This window comes from Syngnathus leptorhynchus, chromosome 8 (assembly GCF_054491065.1).
Source record: "Syngnathus leptorhynchus isolate UIUO chromosome 8, UIUO_Slep, whole genome shotgun sequence".
In the NCBI taxonomy this organism is placed as follows: Eukaryota; Metazoa; Chordata; class Actinopteri; order Syngnathiformes; family Syngnathidae; genus Syngnathus; species Syngnathus leptorhynchus.
In genome coordinates, this window is record NC_141202.1 from 2,527,058 (window position 1) to 2,551,395 (window position 24,338).

At 43.2% G+C, this 24,338-nt stretch overlaps 2 protein-coding genes across 5 annotated transcripts in view; one reads left to right on the forward strand and one right to left on the reverse strand.

Annotated features, from left to right (window-relative positions):
• Nucleotides 1-30: 30 nt before the first annotated feature.
• Nucleotides 31-2,539, forward strand: rps27.2 (ribosomal protein S27, isoform 2). The gene is made up of 4 exons (XM_085919101.1): nucleotides 31-88; nucleotides 480-588; nucleotides 693-803; nucleotides 1,698-2,539. The coding sequence occupies exons 1-4, from the start codon at nucleotides 83-85 to the stop codon at nucleotides 1,724-1,726; spliced, it is 255 nt and encodes an 84-aa protein (XP_085775227.1). The 5' UTR covers nucleotides 31-82; the 3' UTR covers nucleotides 1,727-2,539.
• Nucleotides 2,540-5,286: 2,747 nt separating this feature from the next.
• Nucleotides 5,287-24,338, reverse strand: part of kcnn3 (potassium intermediate/small conductance calcium-activated channel, subfamily N, member 3) — a 38,649-nt gene continuing 19,597 nt past the window's right edge. For all 4 annotated transcript variants that reach the window (XM_085918751.1, XM_085918750.1, XM_085918749.1 and 1 more), the window contains 7 exons: nucleotides 23,165-23,461; nucleotides 21,795-21,916; nucleotides 20,159-20,300; nucleotides 17,016-17,126; nucleotides 12,679-12,806; nucleotides 11,605-11,674; nucleotides 5,287-10,598 (listed from right to left, as the gene is read on the reverse strand). In XM_085918751.1, coding sequence (XP_085774877.1) covers nucleotides 10,206-10,598; nucleotides 11,605-11,674; nucleotides 12,679-12,806; nucleotides 17,016-17,126; nucleotides 20,159-20,300; nucleotides 21,795-21,916; nucleotides 23,165-23,461 — 1,263 coding nt within the window. In that variant the 3' untranslated portion in view covers nucleotides 5,287-10,205. The remainder of the gene's footprint in view (nucleotides 10,599-11,604; nucleotides 11,675-12,678; nucleotides 12,807-17,015; nucleotides 17,127-20,158; nucleotides 20,301-21,794; nucleotides 21,917-23,164; nucleotides 23,462-24,338) is intronic.

Genomic DNA, 24,338 nt, shown 5'->3' on the forward strand with positions numbered 1-24,338 from the left:
TTGGTTTGTTTCAAGATCACGTGACGTGCTGGCAACTTCCTGTCACCGCGTCCTCTTCCGGTTAGTCCAAACAAGTCCAGACATGCCCGTAAGTACTGTTACGCTTACTCGAACAGTCGTTCGTCGTTTTAAAGTGTATAAACGGCAACAATAATTTCGGCACGAGTGTATGTATTTGTTTTACTTTGGTGACATCGCATCGTCATGTAATGCGGAAATAAGGAGCCGAGAAAGAACGCAATATGGCGAGACACGTGGCTGACAAAGCAACGCACGTTGTCGATTAGCGACGTTAGCTTCTTTGAGCGACAAAATGACAAGATTGAAAGATTAGTCAAACTTCGTTCTAGTAGCAAAAATAAATGATACACGTTTAGAACATTATTCATGTGTTTATAAAAAAATGAAGTTTTTAAGCTTTTCTCATTATCATAGTTATTGTGACGTCTCATCATATTCTTTGTACTTGCAATCTGCAGCTCGCAAAGGATTTGTTGCTTCCCTCTGCTGAAGAGGAGAAGAGAAGACACAAGAAGAAACGACTCGTCCAGAGCCCAAATTCCTATTTTATGGATGTCAAATGTCCAGGTTTGTCGAAGAAGTTTCTGTTCATTTCAAATATGTATTATGTGAACACATTGTTAGTTGTCGAATCTTAAATGCAACTGAGGTTTACTTGACTATGTTTTCAGGTTGCTACAAGATCACAACCGTGTTCAGTCACGCTCAGACTGTGGTGTTGTGTGTCGGTTGCTCCACGGTCCTCTGCCAGCCTACGGGAGGTAAAGCTCGTCTTACAGAAGGTGAGGCGTCGTCTTCACATGAAAGCATACTTAAAATTTTAAAACCATCTAGATAGAAATAAATTACGTTTGTGCCCTGTAGGGGGAGTCCTAGATCAAGAGTTTACAACAGTTTAAAAAAATGCTCAAATGCAAATTTAGCGTGTTCAAGATCGGTGTCTTCATTTATTTATTTCTACGTGTGTACCTTTCAACATTTTATTTTTTTTATGACAATTTATCATTTTAAAAGTTTTTGCACACTAGAATCCCAAGGTTGGGGATGCCATTAGTCATTTCAAAGTCTTTAAGAATCAAATCTTCACCCCAGCCTGGCGCTTTCAATGTTTCATTTGGTGTTCAGGCAGTCAAACTGATCCGTAGCCAATCCTTTTGAAAAGTCTTCAATCATTCATTGCCTTTGTGTTGCCCTCTCATCGCATCCATCGTGAACTGGGTGTCAACTAAGGCAGACATTGATTCTTGCAGCTGTGATGGGAATTCATCATCTCTGATGTATTTCAAACACATTTAGCCGCAAGCACAAACAACGCCGCTTTTTGAAAGGGATCGCCTGCACCGGAATGTGGGTGCACGGGAAACCCGGTTTGTTTGTACCGGAGCATCCTGACTACTTTTGTTCTGTGTTTTGCTTCCATGGCAACCGCTGCTTTCCCGATGCGCTGTATTCGTAGACCGTATGGAGGCACCTGACACACATTTGTCTAGCTGTCACTCTGATGGGGCAGATGAAATTAGTGTCTCTTATCGATTCATTCTGTGACAGCTAGCGCCCGGAGATAAATGTGCACATTTTGCGGGATTTGAAGTGGGCATCAACATTCAATGCGACATCAAAACTTCCAGCAAAATGTTTTTTTTAATAACCAAATGTCTGTGTCTTCATCTTCACAGGTTGTTCGTTCAGGAGGAAACAACACTAACTCGGATCAATACGACTGTTGAGAACGACGCAAAGTTTTGAATGAAGTGCCGCTGCTGTGGTCCCGAGGAGGCCGACGCGGGAAAACAAGATCAGATGACACCGATTCCCCCGGGGATGTATGGCCTGTTTCTGCCACATCCCCCCCAGACGCCACTTAATCACGTTCTTTAAATTAAGCCCAGTATGTTTAATCGTTGTCATCGCCTAAGTGCTTTGTGTACCCTCGCTAAATTGAGAGTTCAAATTAGCAGAACAATTAACATGAAGCCAGATTGAAGGGTTGAGGGAGAGAGCGAGAGCTCCCGATATCAGCCGCTCAATAACAATTCCAAGCTTTTTCCGGAAAGGGAGACACACGGTGGCCCCACCTGGAGATTACAATTCCTTGCTCCGATCATGTTCTTTGATCGATTATTGATAAATGCAACACTTAGAAGAAGTAAATATTTGATTTCAAGTAGATGTTTGCAGTCTGGCTTTTGTTGGCTGATATGACGGTTCCTTTTTTTTCCTGGTTGATTCAGAGAAAGGTCTGTCTTGGTTTTGATTTGGGCTTGCTTACAACACACTATTAGATACTTGCGATATATGTGTAAGGTTTTGAGAAACCTTTACTCTGCTAAAATGACATTTGCTGCAATGTGTATTAAAAAGAAAACATCCATTGGCTACAATGTTTTGCCATTTTAAACATGTGACTGAAGTTGTATGCCAAATTATTCACTGATTCAGTTGTTAATGTTACGTTAATTTATTGCTGTCCTGTTCAGTGACCAAATAATAATAAAGAGCTGGCTGATGTTGAATATAATGGTGCTCCAGTTTTCTTACCTGCACTGCACGTTTAAATTGGCACTGATTGAAATGTGACATATATATATATTTATTTATATATATATATATATTCATATATATATATTTATATATATATATATATTAATCTTCAATGCTGTTTGGCCAACTGGGCTGCAGTATAATACAAACATTCATGAGTCATGGGTACAAATCTTGCCTCCGGCCTTCCAGTGTGGACTGTAAGTGGTTGGTTAGCGACATGCTCGTTATAGGAAAAACAGCATATCTGGCTTTGACGGGATGTGAGGTTCATGACTGGGGAGGCACTGATGTCAACCTAAAATTTGTATCGTATGTAAATGTGTATTCCACTTCTTTTAAGTGAAGTGAATCTTTAGAATCAGTTTACTCAAAAGATTCGTTCAAACGAACCGTTAGTTAAACGAATCTGATCCTTTTTTTTTTATAAAATCAAATAATCAAAAATCATGTTCAAAGTTTCACGGAAAGTGAACACCCCCCTCACCCCCACTTTCTGATTGGCTGGTTGATCTGTGACGTCATTCGGACACTCCATTAGGTACACCGCCATTTTCAGGTGTACCTAATCACAGGCCACTTCATTAGGGAAAAATCATGGTCAAAGTTTAAATGAAAGTGAAAAGTGCCACACCCAAACAACCCCCCACTTTCTGATTGGCTGGTTGATCTGTGACGTCACTCCGACACAGGTGTATCTAATTACAGGTAATTAGGGAAAAAGTTTAAGTGAAAGTGAAAAGTGCCACACCCGCCCTCACCCCCACTTTCTGATTGGCTGGTTAATCCGTGACGTCACTCGGACACTCTATTAGGTACACCGCCATTTTCAGGTGTACCTAATCACAGGCCACTTCATTAGGGAAAAATCATGGTCAAAATTTAAATGAAAGTGAAAAGTGCCACACCCAAACAACCCCCCACTTTCTGATTGGCTGGTTGATCTGTGACGTCACTCGGACACTCCATTAGGTACACCGCCATTTTCAGGTGTACCTAATCACAGGCCACTTCATTAGGGAAAAATCATGGTCAAAGTTTAAATGAAAGTGAAAAGTGCCACACCCAAACAACCCCCCACTTTCTGATTGGCTGGTTGATCTGTGACGTCATTCGGACACTTCATTAGGTACACCGCCATTTTCAGGTGTACCTAATCACAGGCCACTTCATTAGGGAAAAATCATGGTCAAAGTTTAAATGAAAGTGAAAAGTGCCACACCCAAACAACCCCCCACTTTCTGATTGGCTGGTTGATCTGTGACGTCACTCCGACACAGGTGTATCTAATTACAGGTAATTAGGGAAAAAGTTTAACTGAAAGTGAAAAGTGACACACCCGCCCTCACCCCCACTTTCTGATTGGCTGGTTGATCTGTGACGTCATTCGGACACTTCATTAGGTACACCGCCATTTTCAGGTGTACCTAATCACAGGCCACTTCATTAGGGAAAAATCATGGTCAAAGTTTAAATGAAAGTGAAAAGTGCCACACCCAAACAACCCCCCACTTTCTGATTGGCTGGTTGATCTGTGACGTCACTCCGACACAGGTGTATCTAATTACAGGTAATTAGGGAAAAAGTTTAACTGAAAGTGAAAAGTGACACACCCGCCCTCACCCCCACTTTCTGATTGGCTGGTTAATCCGTGACGTCACTCGGACACTCTATTAGGTACACCGCCATTTTCAGGTGTACCTAATCACAGGCCACTTCATTAGGGAAAAATCATGGTCAAAGTTTAAATGAAAGTGAAAAGTGCCACACCCAAACAACCCCCCACTTTCTGATTGGCTGGTTGATCTGTGACGTCACTCCGACACAGGTGTATCTAATTACAGGTAATTAGGGAAAAAGTTTAACTGAAAGTGAAAAGTGACACACCCGCCCTCACCCCCACTTTCTGATTGGCTGGTTAATCCGTGACGTCACTCGGACACTCTATTAGGTACACCGCCATTTTCAGGTGTACCTAATCACAGGCCACTTCATTAGGGAAAAATCATGGTCAAAGTTTAAATGAAAGTGAAAAGTGCCACACCCAAACAACCCCCCACTTTCTGATTGGCTGGTTGATCTGTGACGTCACTCGGACACTCCATTAGGTACACCGCCATTTTCAGGTGTACCTAATCACAGGCCACTTCATTAGGGAAAAATCATGGTCAAAGTTTAAATGAAAGTGAAAAGTGCCACACCCAAACAACCCCCCACTTTCTGATTGGCTGGTTGATCTGTGACGTCACACGGACACAGGTGTACCTAATCACTTCATTAGGGAAAAAGTTTAAGTTAAAGTGCCACACCCGCCCTCACCCCCACTTTATGATTGGCTGGTTGATCTGTGACGTCACAAGGACACAGGTGTACCTAATCACTTTATTAGGGAAAAAGTTTAAGTGAAAGTGAAAAGTGCCACACCTGCCCTCACCCCCACTTTCTGATTGGCTGGTTGATATGTGACGTCATTTGGACACTCCATTAGGTACACCGCCATTTTCAGGTTCATTCGCGAAGATTCACGAAAGAGTGACAGAGTTGCCGCTATGCCAGCCGACACACGTTATGACGACATTGATGTTTTGGTTTTGTATTTGTTGGATTGTAGTTGATGGTGTTATCATACCAAATGTGTTTGTGTTTGAATAAAAGGTTGAAAAAAAAATCGACATTTGTTATCTTGGGGGACACCAGCTCATAACAACGTAAAACACATATTGTCATAAAAAAAACAGCTAACCAAATGTCAGATTTTTATGCTTTAATTGGCAAATATAAAAACAAGGAATAAAACACCAAACAAGTTTTGACATAAATGTTTATTAAAATAATAATAATAATAAAAGTAAATTTCAAACAAGCAGTCTAATGTGAAATTGCATTCCTTCATTGAATGAAGTTAGCCGTTAGCTTGGAGAAAACGTGCATAAAAGAAGCCTCCCTTGCCTCGACGGACCGCACGTCCCTGGTTTACACCATTTCCCATACCTTCCATCAATCAACGTCAAACAACAACACAGGTCATGTCAAGTCATCTCTCCTTTCAAATTTGATTCCTTTCTCTTTCTCCAGGCAGAGTAGCTTCACTTATCTGCCAGCATCTTGCATGCAGTTGCGGTAGGACGACCGGTCAGCGAGGACCTTACACGAGCGTAAAGGATGAAGGTAGACAGTCGTTCATCATCACTTGACAGGTGTTGGGGCAAAATAAAATGGCCGGCCAGGAGGAGGATGTAAACGATGGGCAAACTCCGCAGCCAGCCACCATGGCAGAGAGACGATAAGGACAAAAAAAAAAAAAGTTATGTATTATTTATAACCATGCCCCATGTTCTGAGTAATTGTGTGATCACACAGGTCTAATATTTTTTCTGATGTTTTTGGGAGAGTCCCCCCCCCCCCCTCCAACCTTTCTGGCTGAACAGAAACATGTTGATAGATCCATCTCCTGATAGAACAGGAGAATTAAACAAAGGCACTCAGCATGTTACCGGGGAGAAGTTACGCAATACAGAGGAATATTATTCTTACAATTAGAGCTTTTGAATGATTGTGGTGGAAAAAAAATAGTAGCGTCTGAATAGCCTTGAAGTGGAAAAGCCCACCAAGTGGAAATACTCTTGGGTGTCTGTCTACTCCTTGACTGCCTCCACAGGGCCAGGGGCTTCCAGCATGCATGCATACACCTCCACACGAGTCTTTCCTCATGCATAATACGGCAGCAAAGAGCTTCAGATGTGCACAGTGAGAAGGTGCTTAGAAATGAGTGTGTGGTTTGTTGAGGCCTCCCAGGTAGTGTCAGTGGAAGTGGCAGCAGTAGGAGTGCTGTCATGGGAGGAAGTGGCGCACAACTCCCCTGCGGGATCATTAAAAAAAAAAAAAATCACCCAATCATCTTTTGCCTACATGACGATTTAACTGTCTGAAAAATAGGTCAATTAAAAAAACCTCTGCTCTCGCTAGCACCGGTATGTCCCCGTTGCACAAAACTGAGAGGGGGTGGGGGGGGCGGTGTGGGAGGCTGGCGTTGCCATGGAGATGATGTTGTAATCGTCTGCACTGATGGTAACAAAAGTATGTCCCTGCTTCGGTGAGCTAAAGGGCCTCCGCTCAAGAAGGGTGCTCATTTAAAGCTACTTGTACTCTCAAGGGGATGCTTTGTGCCAGTATTTGGAGACTAATATATGCTACTATATGCTAACTAATGTATGTATTTGCTACTTCTTGGTTAGTGCAACTAGTCACTCTCGGAGATAGGTTTATTTTCCTTCGGGGGGGGCATTGGGGGAGCTGTAAAAAAAAAATATAAACCCCAAAAATAATGCTCATAAACATTTATTATATGTTCCATATAACGGATAGAAATGCAAGAAAAACAATCCCGGAGTTGTTGTTTTTTTAATGCCCAAAAATGTATTATCTGACCCAGATTTGGGTCCTTTCGTGGCACATCAACCTGGCCCAACCCTTGCCTTTGCCTAAAATGTGTAAATCACACTTCCTTGTAGAATTTAACATGAGCACTCTTATGGAGCTTCCTAGAAAAATTCCTGCCAAAGAAAAAGAAGGATTTCTGAACACACAAGTCCTAATCTGTGTTCATTTTACACGTGATTATTTCTCAGAAAGTGAGATGCTGTGCGACTGTCTTTGCCGTGTTTCATTCCAGCTGCCGCGATATATCATTTTCTTATCAAACACTGGCACTCCATCTGCAAATGTCATGCAAGGTGTCTTATCTAAGCGCCTTCTCTTTCACGGCGCCTTGTAAATCCGCCTCCGTGGCTGTTCCTCCCGTGTGTTCTCAATTAATCACTGTCGAGCAGAAAAAAATGGCCACGGACATGACAGTAGGTAGGGCACATGATGCCAAGAAGCAACAGTACAAGACTCTAATTTGATGTGCTTTTTAAAATTCACAATTCTCCTCTTTGGAAAATATGGATGAATGTGAAAAATAAGGAATGGAACTGTTGGGGCATTGCACACCCTGCCCCTGATGAGATCCATGCACTGGCGAAGCTAGAGGGGGGCAGCAGGGGCACCGCCCCTCCCCTTAAAATATACTTGGACCGTCTCAGTTGCTAGGCTATATAATTGACTTTTTGGTATTTTCTGATTTCTCCGGGAATTATCTCCCACATCAGCACTTTATCGTCATTTTTTGAATTTTTTTATGGCTTTGTGAAACCCCTGATTGCAAATTCCCATAATATTTCTTTCTTTTTCTGTCCTTAAACAGAAATCCTCATGAGGGTTTTCTGGACCATGCGGAGCGAGTCACAAAGAGTTACAGCGGCGCCATGTTCTTCTAGCACCTAATCAGAGCAGCAGAGCCTGGCGATGAAAAAAAAAAAGAAAAAAAGAAAAGAAAAGAAAGCGCACCTAAGTTGATCAGCATACCGCCGCCTTTCATTCCCACATCCGTTAACCTTGTTTTGTTTGCACAATACACAGCGGATTTATAGGACACCTTTACAAATACGCAAAAATCAATTTCCTACGTCAGACAAAACCGAAAGGACGAGAGAGAGAGAGAGAGAAAAAAATAATAATCACACATGCCAAGAATTGAAATGTTAGTGTGAATGCGTCAGTTTAACCCGCGGGGTTGGTGTTTATTAGCTTCCAACTCAACGCAGGTACACTTTGCAAGTTATAGCTGGAATATTGGATTTTCTTGCGTGCCAAGTGATAAAATATTAACTACGCGCCGTGTACAATAGTTTCTTAAACGCTGACTCGACATACACCATCATGGAAACATATTATAGACTTTTTTTTTTTTTAAAGATCACATGAATGTGTTTGCAAAACAATACTGCCACAAGTTAATTTGGCTCATTTGTCATGTTATAGATATATACTTTATTAATTCTCTCTGATAAAATAAAATTACAAAAGAATTTCAAACCCAGACCGTTTCCTTCCAACGCATTGTGAATGTACAGAAGATATAGTTGTCATGACGAATGAGAAGAATACTAGAGTAATAATATTAGCTAGGACTCAGTTGAATCAGAATGGTAGAAAAGACCAAGCGATACAAAGCTAGTCCGTTCATGAACAGCATACTGTACAAGAATATTTCCACTTGATGTAAATCAGTAGTCCGGCCACAGCGTGTCACTATTTTTCCACATTGTCTCTGTCAGGCCATAAGTAGTTTTTTTTTTTTTTTTTTCCCTGTTATAATTCCTCCAGTTTTACCTTCATCTCCCTTTCTGCGTGTTATTAAATCATTTTTCATGGCCATGTATCCTTTATAAGGTCGATTTGTGTTCATCATCAGAGTCCGCCTTGGGTAGTTGTTTTGAAAGCGGACGTGACGTAAGGAGCGCCCCCCCCCCCCAACCCACCAAACACGTGTTCAGCACTCTTAACAAGTCCGTGCTTGGATTTTCACAGTTATTCCCTCGGAAAAATATTGTCCACGGTGTCTCTTGTTATGTTTTGTCCACGGTGGCAGTAGCGGTCCCTGTCTTTTATTGGAGTCCATTTAGGAGAGAGCACTTTGGTTGTTGACGTGCGTGCGTGCGTATGTGACCAAGCAAGCTCAAGCATACATTCATGAAAACAGTGAGTTGGTGAAGAAGAGTTGCATTGCCGCGGTAGTGACGTCACCCAATTTTGAACCAGTTGTGACCGCTCACATAAGAATATTTTTAGAAATCGATCACATTTTGCCACAAGCTTAAGAAGGACTTTAGGAATCATAGAGTACAAAGCCGTTTAACCGTGAAATGATAGCTGTCATTTGCGGGATTCGAAAGAAAGAAAAAAAAAGTTATAATCCTACTTCTGTCATCCATATTTGATTAGTTTATGACAACAAAACTCCGGATGGCGCTTTCATTAAATTCAGTGCAGAAATGTGCTTGATGAGTGTTTTGTGTGGTTCAGTGCGTTCTTAGCGATGGGGCTCTCAAACGATGGAGAATTATTATTATTATTTTTTTTACATTGCTTGGCAGTGCTTTGTGCAGATTGACAGTGCATTGACTACTGGCAGTAGAGGCTTGAGTGTTATTTTAAGGGCATTGTGAAAGTCAATGTGGTGTCTAGTGCAGGGGTGATGTGTGTGTGTGTGTGTGTGTGTGTGCGCCACTTTTTATTTTTTTTCAATAAATTCCAGTCGTATTGATCTAACCTTCTGTTAAAGGGATGGTCGTTATCACACAATTAGCATTCTGATACAAAATACATCATAAGGATAAAAAGTCATGGTCATTAATTCCTGATGAAAGGGCACGGAAAGAGAGAGAACAAGAGAGAAAGAGAGAGAGAGTGCAAGAGAGAGAAAGAGAGATAAAGGCTTTTTCTTTTTTCCCCCCCAACCCTTCAGAGTTCACATAATTAATCCTCGTTATTTCTCCTCCTCCTTTTATACTTCCTAGCGCCATTTCTCACCCTCTTGACGCCCTTCCTCTGCCCCCGCACCCTTTAGAGTCTACTTGCTAAATTTCGCTTGCCCCCCCCCCCCCCACCAAAAAAAAAAAAAAGTGTCATCACTCACCCCGGCGCTCCCGCCCGTTCCCATTATTTCTCCCCGTTGGGCCAGCTTCATCAATTTGAGAGGCTCATTTGTCAGCGCGCCCACTCTCGTTGGCTTCCTTGCGTTTGTCCTCACCTGAATTCTCTCAGCAGGTGGAGGTGTTGCCGGTCGGACTCACTTCCGAGCTCCCTTCTGGTCCGGGCAAAGGGGGCTCCAAAGCGGCCGGTGGGGGGACAGAAGGAGGAGGAACTTCTGGAGTTGATACCGGTGTGGCCGTAACCGCGGTGGAGGTCAGTGAAGCTGCGGGGGAAAGGGGCACCACGGCTCCCGCGTCCCTCCCATCCCTGGAGTCTCTCTCCCGGAGGAGGTGCACCAGGGCGGCGTGCTGGGCGCCGAGGGTGGCCGAGAGATGCGCCGGCAGGGCGTTGAAGCCGGCCGTCAGCTGCTCCACCCGTTGCTCCAGGGACAACATCTGGCGCTCCAGGTCCTCGCTGCGGTCGTTGAGCTCCGACATGAGCTCGTACATGACGCTCTGCATCTGAAAGGTCAAAGGTGACTCTTGATGATTTTTGTCGAGAAGAAGGAAGGCGCCGTGAACGTTTCGAGGATCGATATAAAGTGCCTTCTGTGTCCATTAGAGAGAATCACTCAGTCGTCATTAAAATGTGTTGCCATCAATTGATGCATCCTTACAAATTGATGGGTTAAAATGAAGCCAATAAAACACTACTCTGCTCATGACTGACTCACATGTTTTGTTTATTGTCCGAAATAACAGACAACTATGCAATTTCTGCAGGAATTGCATATACTAGCCTTTGACCTCTGACCCTCAACCCTTAACTATAAAAATCAAGTCGTTTTTTTTTTTTGCAAAAAAAATTAAAAAGGTTTCAAACTTTCATGTTTTCCTTTTGATTAATTCAAAGTAAATTTCACAAAGAAGCACCGTTGTCCATTTCCTTAGACACCACTCGCGATACAACTGCTTTGGTTAGCCGCAAAGCTAAGTAGAGACCGACCTTCCACGCGGCCATTGTTGTTTGGGCTTGTGGGAGGTCTAATCCTTTCAAAAAAAAAAGTGCAAAGGACAATATTGTGTGTTGTTTGATTGTAACACAACGCTGGAAGGGGGTTTGAAGGAGCAGAAGTAAAAATAGGTTGCCTGAGAGGAGTGAGTAAGTCGGAGGGAGGGATGTCCGAGATGGAGTGTATGCAAGAATAAAGAGGAGGCTCGAGGGAAGTCTCTGGATGGAACATTGTGAGAAAGCAGAGAATGAAAGGTTCCACACAACACACACACACACACACACACTTATGTCAGATCACACGCTCACTCAGACACCCACGGTCGCAGAACAAAAAAGAAAAACACTCTTCTCCTTTCTCCTCACATTCCCACTCAGTCATCCCTGCTTCACAACACTCGTTGCGGTTGCTAAGGAGAGACAAACAGGCCGGTCGTCATGGCAACGGCACCATTTGCACACAAGGAACCCTTCTAAACGTGTCAATTAACGGAGGCTCGGCGGTACGCGACCCACCTTTGACAGGTCCACCAGCGTGTTGGCCTGATCGCTGAGTTTCCTCTGCTCCATTTTCACGCTGCGCAATCTACACACACACACACAGACACACACATTGAGATGCAAGGAAAGTCCCACCAAATTGCGGCTCAGCGAGTACAAGACTGTGTCACAGTCACCTTGGCCCTCATCACCTTTTGTCGCTACCTGTGTCTGGACACGCCAGTGTGCAAACATTGGGGCACAGCGTGTGCTTTCCCTCTCTAACGGCTTTGTAAATCACACAAGCAAATATTTCAGCTCTGGAGGAATAAATAAGAGTGTGGCATTTCATAGGATGAGACCTTAGGCATAATGAAACCTTTGGGGAAATGAACAAAAGGGAATACAATTAGTTTTTTTTTTTTTGAAAATAATCTTGCCAGGCAATTATAAATAGGAGCCGGTGAGTTCTCAGAACACAACTTTGACCGGAAAGTTATGAGCGTGATTTGGAATAATTAATCATGCGGCCTTTACAATCGAGTGCTGACTGATTATATGTCACTGCACTTTGAAATTATTGCAGAAGACCACCGTTAGAAATGCTACAAGGGATATCAAAAGTCTACACACCCCTGTTCAAATGCATTTTTTTTATTATGTAAAATAAAATATTTCAACAATTTTTTTATATTTATATATATTTTTTTATCATACCGTAATCATACCGTAAAATGGATTGATAGTATCTAGCACCAGCCGTGGTTGCTCAAAATAAATTAATCTGAATCCGGATAAATAATTAAAAAAAAAGAATCATCTTCTTAAAAAATCAGATTTAATTTTGTGCAACCACTTGACAAAATCAGTTGAGTAAATTCAACGATATTTTTTTTCCAGTGCAGATTACATATGATGATCAAAGTGTTTGTAATAGCAAGATGCATGTTGATTAGCCACAAGTGTATTTGACTGGATGAACCTTTTGCGAACGATGATTCATTGAAGTCGGGGGTGGATGCAAGGGATTTCAAAGGTAGCATCAGTGTGCATGTGTGTGTTTGTGTGTGTGTGTGTGTGTGGGCGTGTGTTAGTAGTGAGGGCTCTCACTGGTGAATTGCCTGCAGGAACTTCCGCTGGTGTTTGCGAACTCTGGAGTGGTCGATCTTCTTCATCAGCTTGGTGTGCTTGTAGATGAGCCAGGTCTCCCTCAACACGTTGGCCGCCGCGTTCTTTATCTGCTCCCAGACGACACGCACACGCGCAAACACACACATGATCATTAGCAACAGGTTACCCTTGCAACAGGTTTGTCCGCCAATCGATTTTATTATTTTTTTTCTTGATGCATGTGAAGTTTTTTTTTGTTTTTTTGTTTTTTTATAACGCACACATTTTTTTTGTTGTAGACTATTTTAGGATAAAAGTCTAGTCCAAAACACTTTTTAAATAAAATTTCTTAAAAATAGAAACATCAACATATCCGATGTATTGCATGGTCTTGTGACACACTTTGACCATATCTGTATGTGGAACATGTCTCACGCATATAAAAGGTTGCCGTGTAATTACAAGAAAAGCCAAGTGGTGAACAGCGGGTCGTTGCAGCAGGGACAAGTGAAGACAAGCGGCCAATGGAGAAAGACGCCAATTGAATGAGAGACTTCAAAGAGAAGCTGAGCGCTCAACAAAGAGCAATTATACCCCCCCTCTCCCTCAATTCCAGGAGTACAAAAGACCCCCGGCAGCTTGGCTAATCAGCCCCCGTCCCCTGCAGTCAAGCTACACACACACGACACGTAATTTCCAATGACACCTAGGAAGTCACGCAAAAAAAAACATACAGAAGGCCTAATCGAGACTTCAAGTTTGAATTTTGTTTTTGTTTGGGAGACTGGATATTGTGCAAATGATGCTTGATGACATCAACGCCAGGCAAAACTTGTTGAACAATCGCTTTGTAGCATCCCACGGTTCAAAAGGTGGCGTTCCGCCTCGGAGTCAAAGGTGGAACATTGCTGGGTTGACAATTTCGTGTCGGAAATACAGAAGAGAGACCCTGGGAAAAAAAAAATGCTGACATTTTCTGATAGCGTAAAAGGGGTTGTTGAGAGGCACAGATGTAGCACGTTGCCAAGGGCAACTGCATTTTTTTTTTTCCCAGCATTTTACCCACGCGACAAGGGCATTTTGTTTTCATCCGTTTGTGGGCAATTGAGATGAATTTGAATATCGACTATGGAATGTGAAAATACACCGGAAAGTAAACAGGAGCTAACGAAGCAATAGTGGCGGCATATGGTTGGTTGATGGGGAGCCGTGTTGGTGCCATCTGGGTCAAAGATGTGTTCCGTTGCACACCTTATGTCAGGTACATGGGAAATGTGTCACAACAAGCGGCGTTGAGAGTTTGCCAGATTGAGAAGGTTTAATCAATCACTACCACTATGGCGGACTTGGCCCTTTCCGCCATAATGACCTGCGTGTGGGAGTGTCGAATGAGGTGAAGAGGACAAAAACGTAAACAAAGAGGTCTCAGGTTTGACTTTTCTAGAAAGTCTTTAAATCTTTAATTCTTTCAATCAAGTGTAATTTTAAATCAAGTCTTTAATTTTTTATTAAAAAAATAATCTTGATGTCCACACAGGCTCCAAAAAAAAATATGTATTGTTTATGGAGATTATCTGTATTTTACAGGGGAAACAAAATGGCCGCCTAATTTCACACTCGATTGGTGGGTGGCCACTCTTGAGACTTGGTTTGTACATACAGGCAATTAAAAAGTTAGTTTCCCGATCACCTCCAGGATGGGAGGGAGGTGTTGGGCCTCAAAAGTTGTTTTTTTATGGAGTGAAAGCCAGCAGCTATCTCAGGGGAATGCCCCATTTGGCTAATGGTTTAAACTGCGAGTTGTATCGCGGCATATTTGTTCTCCAATGGCAACGAATTCGTCGGCGTTTCATGCCAGCAGCCAAATTTTGCCTGACAAGATAAAAAAAAAAAAAAAAAAGAACATTATGACATTTTTTTTTTTTTAATGGAGACAGTTGTGCATCGCTGTTGCTTTTAATTGGGATAGTCGAGGAAACTGCGTTAGCTTAGCTCGCCGTCATCATCAACAAACAGAGAGACGAGCCTTTGATACTAGTCTTGATATCTCCCATGAGCAATTAAAACCTCACGTTAACTATTATCAAATAAGATCTTAAATCCGATTACACTCCATTGAAGAAAAATGTGCTTCTCGTTGATGTCACCGTGAGTTGCAGTTGATCGGAGACCATTTTTACAGTAATTACAGTAAAGAATGGTCCAACTACTTTTTGTGATCATTTTCCAAGAGAGCTGCCATATTGACTCTCAATTGCTTCGGGCAATCCCCCGTGATCACTGTGGCAGCTCCTCAATAATACATGCCCATGAGTATCTCCGCGGTGTGTTCAAGCTCAGAGTAGTAATTTGCTTTCTCGGCACTATTAAACAAAGTCTTCCCTCGAATGAGTGTTATGCTAAATTCCTGTACAGAGCATCTTCACAATGCTTTATGGAGTAAGAAAAGATTTTATTATTTTTTTTTCCCCCCACAAGACACACATCCCCGCAGCGACTATGGTTGACGGGACACGGTGTCCGCTAATTGGCTAGCCATTCGTGTTCATCCATTAAAAAGGGAACACCGCGCCGCCAAAGTAGATTGCGCGGTGTAATTCCCGGAGTGCGTGTACGACGTGCGCAAGATGGACAGGATGTCAGGGGGAGTCTATTGTTGCATTATTCATCATCATCATAGCCTTGAGTGATTGTGTTCTCGTGTTACGCCTATGAGGGAGAAATGTAAATCAATGCGCATACGACGGCTTCAATCATTAGCCGCTCAGTAATCGAGGGCAGGAGACAATTACCGCCGCGTAAACCCGGAAAAACTCTTTCGAGGAAATGTCAGCACACCGAACACCCGCGGCACTTGACATAACACTCCTGGAGTGTGTTAATTGAGATCACGTCACTTTTTAAATTCAATGACATTTCTGCTATGGGGGGGAGAAATAAATAATCAATATGCAGACAAAATACTTGAGAGGTCAATGTGAATCAGGTTGTCATTACACCCTAGCCAGAAAAGCAAGTATTTGTATTTCTTAAAAAGCCTAGACATGCTTCAAATGTATTACAAATGGCTCTGGGTGGATTTTCTTCTTTTTTTTTTTTTTGTCTGCTCACTGTATAATCTCCAGCAGCAGATGACGGAAGTGGCTGAGAGCTCATTAAAAAAAAAAAAAAAACAACAACTTGCATTTATTCAAGAAATATGAAAAAAAATATGAGAATTGAAACAAAAACTGTTCAAATTGTCCAACACGTCGGACAACTTGGCGAACGTCTCATCTGCTTTTGAGTCCATCAAGTCATTGATCACCCCCCTCCCCCTTGCCATAACGTACTCTACATATTTGATACCATCCGCTATTTTTAAAACATGGGTCTTTCAATTGTATGAAAAATTGAAAAGGCCCCGGAGAGCAAGAAAAGGGAGGCCAAATGGCAAGGGGGGGGGGGAGAAAAGCAAAGAACAGAAAGATATCACATTGAAAAGGAAGGACGGGATTTTACAGTAAAAGAGACAAATGTCACACTTGCCCAAGCGAGGCAGCGGCGGAGTGGAGGAAAAAAAAAAGCTCAGTGATGGAAAGACAGTCAGACATTTGGCGAGGCAAATTCCGAAGAGATAACCTTTTATTGCTTCCACTCTGTAAAATAACACAGCCCTGTCGCGTGTTGTTACCGAGGGCAAAAGAGGCGCAGCAAAAGGACAAGCCGTCAATCCCCCACCAAACGGCACCTTTTTTTTTTTCACCTGAAAACTGATAACGACGCCATATTTTTTTTTTTAAAGCTTGAAAAATCCAACACTTCTGTGCACACATCGTGGGTTGGAAAGCGATCTCCAAGTGCCCATCCTACGGTCGGCAACTTTTAGCCTACTCGGCACATTTACTCAGCCCCTCCCCTTCCTCTCATTACTTTTATGTGTCCAGTCCGTTAGGATAATGGGAGACGTGTACGCGCTCCTGTGGCTTGACTCTCAACATTAGTCGTTAACTTGGAGAAACGGATGCCGGGCTATTCCCGTGAGGAGCAAACGCTTAGAATCACTCAGGGACGAATCCACCGAATGATACGATTCACCACTCGCTCAGCTAAGATGGCAACGGTCCATTCGCCAGCGAGTCACAGACGATTTCCGGAATTTTTACATGACTTTCGAATGATGTCTAATATTGCTGCTTTTAGTGTACCGTCCATTCGAATGTGAAGGTCTGCACCTTTTCCCAAAGACGATGAAACAAATGCTCCTGCTTTATTTTTTTGGGGGGGGATTTTTGTCAATCGGTATGAACCTGTCGGATTCTTTGAAACAAACACGACGAGATGTTTTTTTTACGCACCCTCTTGGTGAGCTGGGTGTCCATCATGAAGTTGTGGACGTGTTTCTCGGCCTTGGTCAGCTCCAGCTTCCTGGCTACCACGGCAACCACCAGAGCCGTGCAACCGGCACCCTGCGAGGCATAACACCGGGTCAGTTGCAAATTTGACTTTGAGACCCCGAGAGGGGACACAAACATAAGCAAGACAGAAGTGATGAGAGAGAGAGAGAGAGAGAGAGAGAGAGAGAGAGAGAGAGAGAGAGAGAGAGAGAGAGAGAGAGAGAGAGCAAACTGAATTAGGTCGGGGGAGTTCCGTTCCATATCCGCAATGCTTCATGTCGACAGGCAAGCCAAGTCTATTTTAACTTGCAATCCATCTGCTCCATGATCCCCACCGTCCATATTCCTCAAATATGTGACAGACAACGCGCGCTGGAAAAAAACCTCGGAGATTGACGCTTCATAATGTCATTTCATGGAGGCACCGCCCCATCTTAATTACGCCGTGTCAGTCGGCCGACGGGAGGCCCTTGAGCGGGGAAAGGGAACAAACCTTCGGATTAGATATTGTTTTCAGTAGGGATGGTGAGGGAGGGCCGTGAAAGCGAGGGGGGGGGGGGCAAAGATAAAGAGCGTGAAGCGCTGCGAGTGCATACAAATGGCAAAGGCAGGATGAATCCTGGAGGAAGTGGAATGACGGCGGCAAAGGAAGGCAATGTTAATGAGGTCACGTATCTCTTGATAAGCAACGAATTAAGATTAAGCGCCTTTAATGAAAATGTACGGGGGCGCCTCGTCCTTCTTCGCAACGCCAGAAGAAAAGCACACGGAGAAGACGTTTGCTCCCGAAAAGAACTTTGCCCAAGTTCAGTCAAATGCAACAGACTTTTGTGGACGTGTCGCTCCGCTCGTCCACATGAATAAAACACGATGTAAGCCGATGGAAAGCCACAAAGCCTCGGTGAACTTTATACGGCAGTTGCTGCGGCGCAACGTGAAGCAATTGCGCCCCGCGGTCCGAATCAGCACGGCGTTGATTGCTCGATGCGAGACTTGTTGTCGGCGTGCGTTTTGAGTCGGAGTGTGTGGGAGTCTTGTTGGATTCCGTCGGGGTTTCCCTATCCAATCTCCGTAGTCGGACTGACGTGAAGCGAACCGCTGTGATTTGTTTGGGAGTATTTCCCCTCGCTCGCTCGCTCTGCCCATCCACCTCGCTGTCAGGGAACGGGGAATTACCATCTGCGCCACAATTATACGCCGCAAGGAGTCAATCGGAACATTTTTGCCGGGCTGTGAAGATCAGCTACATTTGGATATGTGTGTTGAAATTTCATCATGAAAGCTAAAGTTGATTGTGTGACGCAACAATATCTTCATAATCTTTTTTTTAATCTTTTCATATTTTTGAAAACCTCATTTGAAACCCTGACCCTAGTTTTAAATGCACCGCACATTGGACATGTCCACTTTTCCAGTCCATCATCTTCTCCCGGTTGCCATAGTAATAAGCGGGAGACTTGTCTCCGTTCAGACTCATTAGAATCATTCAAAGGAATCAATTTTCTTTCTCTTAAGCTGTCACCCAAAGTGTCACCTGTTTTTCATGGCGAGGGCTTCACCTCCGAACGCCATTTTCCCTGGCGCACTCCAACGCTCCTCCTCTGATGAGCAGTGAAAATAAAACACTCGGCAAAGTCTGATGAGGGTTTTTGTGTGCGACAGGGGAGGAGAGCGCGTGCTGTGTGTGTGTGGGGGGGAGTCCTCTTTAAGTGTGTGTGTGTGTGTGTGTGTGTGTGTGTGTGTCAGTGCTGTGTGGAGGACGCAGGCCAGCATGGTAGTCTCAATTCTTCTTTTGTTTGCTCAATCAACTCAAGAGCGCTATCAAACGTTTAGCCTTTGCCAAGCTAATAAGATTCAGTTTTAATTGACAAAAGCTCCCTGCTGATTTAATTGCATCGTTTTAATCAGTGTACTACACCAAAGAAGTTTGGCAAAAACTAAAGTTGATACTTTTCTTTAGCGTATATAAGGGGATCATGATCAAATAAGCTTTTCACTGTACTTAGCACGAATTGTCTTCTTTATAAATAATAGCTCGACAATTTCTCTCTGCAAATTCCAAAGTATCGCCAAGTCGCTACAATTATTTGGAAGTAAATGGATTTGAAAGCATTTGCATTTCTGTAAAAAAAAAAAAAAGTGCTCCTGAGAACGACAGCTGACGGGCTTGGAGAACTAAATGTCATTCAGAACGTTAATACGATTAGCTAACATATTAAAAAATGCATCATCTCCAATTGAGGCGCTGTGCCGTGTCTCTCGATTAGTCTCCATGTGGAAAAAAAAATGTCCTTTGAGGGAAGCAATCAGAGGTTGCATGCTTCATTTCAATCTTCATTCCTCTTCCTGACCTTGCGGAATCATTCAAAACAGACAGACAATTTTTTTTTTTTTGGGACAAACTTTTAAAAATCCAGAGTGTTCAAATGGGACACTGAGAAACAAACGCCTGGGTAGAAATAAACATGGAGCCCAGCGCAGTCACGATGAGGAGGAGGAGGAGATGGACAGCCAGGGAAGTGAAATGTGATAAGTAGGAAAAGCTAGAACGAGCGAGAGAGCGAGAGAGCGAGAGAGAGAGAGAGAGAGCGAGAGAGAGAGAGAGAGAGAGAGAGAGAGAGAGGAGCAGCAAGTGGGAGGATGTGACACCCTGGAAAGGTGGGACCTTCATTATGCAATGAGGACATTAATGGGCTCGCTCTTGTTTGTGCACCTACGAACAAACACGCAGGAGCAGGCTAATTCGAGAGGGTGCTCGGGGGCGGTGACAAGGGGGGGGGACGGCGATGGTGGTGGTGCTTCTGTGCTACACGAACAGCGGAATTTCTCAGGCCGGGGACAAAGTGCGCTGTAATCTGTTGACCTTTTGAACGAGGCAAGGACAGCGCCGAGAGCGCACTGTGCAGTTTTTGTTGTGTGCGTCATGGCCTCCAGGGGGCGACGTACTGCATACAGATTCAACTTTTCATTTGAAAACCATTTCAACTAAGCTTCAGTCGCAGATTTTACGATTCTACGCCAGTGAATATTATAATTTTGCTCAAGTGGTATCGGTGCTGTAGCATCGGAGCGTTTTTACGAGTACAGTTTGGCATTGTACCCACCATGATTCCAGTGAGCAGACAAACTCCTTTGCCACAATAAGTATGAGGGACCATGTCTCCGTAGCCGATGGACAGGAACGTGATGGAGATCAGCCACATGGCTCCCAGGAAGTTGCTGGTCACATCTTGTGAGTCATGGTACCTGCACAATCACATGCATATTTTTGGAGGGGAGCTTGTTTATTTATTTGACAGCGGTTAATGAATGCTTAACAATGCAAATAAATATAAATGCGTCTGGGAAAACTCCGACATTAAAAAGTATCGGATTAAACCCGGCGCGCGTGCCCTAAATGAAATACAATGTCGAGCCACGGCTCATTTGGCTCCAATGAGCGTTCTCTACACAAACACACGCTCACATACACTCCCAACACTGTTACCGTAGCAACCGAGCCGGCGCAAATCGGACACGATGTTGTCTTGTCAAAAATATTTATCGGAAAAACAGTCGACGACAGCTTGGAATGTTTGCTCGAGCGCTTTTGCGACCAGGTCGTCAAAGTGTCGCCTCGCTCGCAGTTTGGAACCCGCTTTTGTCAACCTTCATTAGTTGGGCTTACAAAGGAGAGGCGATGCCAATTAAAGTTGGATGCCACCCAAAAGAGGGCTTCCCAGCAGCAGGGCATTTATGCATTTAAATAAGCTTATTAAGCCATGAATAATTCTCTGTATTGCTTTGTTTTTGCCATACGACAAGTTAAAATGATGCAGCGGCAAGGCTGCGAAAACAAATCGGATCATCGATCATCGATGTAAAATCTATCATGATCGCCCGCCTGTACTCATGCAATGGACTATTCCATCTTCTCAGACTTGATTCTGAATGGAAGAGGTTTGCAGATTAAAAAAAAAAAAAAAAGCTTGGTCAAAACTAACGCAGGTTAAATCTTTTATGGAAGAGGTTTGCAGATAAAAGAAAAACAAAAAAGCTTGGTCAAAACTAACGCAGGTTAAATCTTTTTTAATGGTGACAATGTCATAATTAAATCAGTTGAAACGCTTAATGTTGCTTAATGACGTTTTAGGGTTTGACCTCACTCAGACTTTGGTTATGGAAAATGGCTATTAACATTAAAAATCTTTTCAGCACACGGATGTGGCGGGGCCCCATGACCGAGATTGCCTTGGGCCCATAACTGCCTCTGTGGAGCCGTGCAGCTCATTTACATAATAACCAACCCCTCACCAACTTTCTCCTCCCATGACATTGTCAGCTAGGCTGTGAAGATCTATATTATGTTGTACATACATAATTATATATACATATATTTATACATGTACATAATATATATGTACATAGTACACATAGACAATTAAATATATAAACAATAATAATAATAACATAAAAATAATATAATACTTATTATTTTATGTTACAATAATACTTATTATATTACTATTACTATTATTATTATTAAAGTTTGCTATTGAAAATGTCAGTCTTGTTCATCAACAAAGGTGAGACATTGCGTTTGTATTTCATTTTTTCTTCCAATCAGATGCAACCGACATACTCTGGCGACACGCACGCACGCACGCACGCACGCACGCACGCACGCACGCACGCACGCACGCACGCACGCACGCACGCACGCACGCACGCACGCACGCACGCACGCACGCTAGTACCGACCTCTCACAGACACGCACAGTCCAGGCGGCGATGATCCACAGAGAGATGCTGAAGACCAGGAGCACCGTCCCGGGGCAGATGGTCATGAGCGTTTTCATGACAAAGCGCGTGTTAAAATGCACCTGCAACACATCCCCACACGCTTGTTAGTACAACTGCACAATATTGTGCAAAATATATTGGTCACAGTTGTTTGGATTTAAAAAGCGGCCACATACAAGCTCCAGTTACATTTCTATGTGTCATGAATCGAATGTGACATGTACAGCTTGAAGCCTTTGTCCTTCTTGGCAGCTGGCGTGGATGAATTTGCTTTAATGGTATGACTTGGAGTGTCTTGGAGTGACCTTGTGAACAATGCAGTCATTTTGCTTGGAGATACAAAAGGGGAAAATAATTGAGCTGGCTGAATCCCAATAGCGTCTTCATTTTTGCTATCATTTGTTTGTTTTATATCTTGGTTTATTTATTTGTTACCAAAGTCATGTGACTAATTTCTGCACCAGAGCTGTAAGAGAAAAGCAGTTTACAGTCAAGGGAGCACTAAAACGGAGAGAATTGCAAATTGTGTCGCAAAAAAGAAATAAACTTAATGTACCTAGCTTCTTTAAGCAACAAATATTTGAACACAAATTGTGCAGCAACTCATGAAGACAGACAATACTTACAGGAATCTATTCTTTATCTTCTGCAAAAAATAACTTATGTGAAGTGGAACGTGTTGCCGTAGTTACTTTGAAAAAGTAATTTAACTAATTTACAGATTTTTTTTTCCCCCCCTTAAAAAGTAGCTTGGTTAATTGACTCATTTTCAAATGATACTCCTCTGGCAATTGGGGTAATCTCAACGTTATTAACACATTCACTTAAATTGCAGCCTCACCTATTTTTCACTTCACTAGAGAAAAATCCCCCAAAAAAACTGAATTTCTCCACAACATACTGCGTCGTTCGAAACGTTGTCATCATCATTTACCGTCATTAAAATCCAACACTGATCGTTTACTGCACGGCTCAGACACGTCTTGGCACTACTTCGATCTTTTCTTTTCATGGCCCATTTGAGCCGCATGTAATATCTCGCTCCCATCTCAAGCTCTCGTTTCATATTGTGTTATGAGGGATTCCAAGTAGCTTAGGTCTCTGGTGGGTGCAAAAGAAAGACGTGTGATTGGAAGGATGGAGGAGAACACCAATCTCATTTGAGCTTAAGAGATTTTTGACCTTATCATTTTCTCGCAGGAGGGCGGGGGGGTGAAAAAGTGATGAGCACGTACTAGTTACATGTTTCTGAAGTTGTTGTGTTTTTTTTTTTTTTTTAAATCCTGACATCCTGTGATTCTAAAAAATATATATTATTTATATCTGACCTTATTGAGTGCCCCTATACTCCTCGAGGAGGCGTCGGTGAAGAGTTTGCTGTGCAGGAGCATGACCCTGGCAATGAGGTAGAGGCGCAGGAACATGGGCACGCTCAGCACCATGTCCAGGTCGGCCTCGGCCTGCGACGGCACGAACGTGAAGGCCAGCCGCGCCCGCCACTGGAACTTGAAGTCGCCGGGCACCGGGTGCACGGCCGACACCAGCAGCTCCAGAGCGATGAGCAGAACCCTCTCCATCGTCATGGCGATACGCCAGTCGTCCGCCCCGTTGTCGATGACAAACAGCTGCGGAGATGCGAAGGAGAGGAGTCCACTTATCAGTACACGTGATGGATGTGATGAGTGAAGGCAGCGCGGGCTATTTTTAAGGGGCTAAACGGCTCTTGATCGGCGTCTATTCAGCCTGGCTGAGGCCTCATTAGCACAACACACAAGTCTCGCCGAGTCATTTCGCGTCGGGGCTGCTTAGCAAAAATAAAAATAACAAGCGCTGCTTATCTCGATACGCTCCGAGAAGGGATCGCCGTGACCGTTTTGGTATAATTGTACTCCCCCTGCGGTATTTGGACCTTTTTGTTGCTAATTGCTGTGCTAATCTTGATGTTGTTATGAAAGGCGCCGTTACAAGGAAAGGTTTCAGAAAAATGAAGTAAGTCTTCCTTGCCAATAGTTGGCGCTATGACTGTGGCAGTTTGCCACATCTGCTAATCATTTGGGGGTTTAAATATTTTTTTTTTCCCCACAATCCCTGGTAGGCTATTGCGTGTCTAAGTATTAGAATGTTTTTATGAATCAGACAGAAGTATGAGTCAGACTACAAGTAAAAATTAGAGGCATTCCTGGTGTCAAATTGCGTGAAAAAAAAAAAAAATTATGTCTCTGTTAACACACAAACACATCTTACATAATATTATTTCATAAAAGTAGCATGGCTCTCAGAGGACTTTCCCACTCGTGCTATAGAGCGGAAGACTCTTGGCGACATGAGAACGGTTATAAAAATAAATGCAACGCGAGAGGGAATTGACATCCCTGTGGCAAAACATCTAAGCACGTGCTTTTTGTTCTTTATTCAAGCATTTGGTTTATATTCCTGAAAAGTAAACAAAAAGGTTAATGATAAACAAAGTTTAGCTAACTATTTTTTAACTAGATTCTAGCT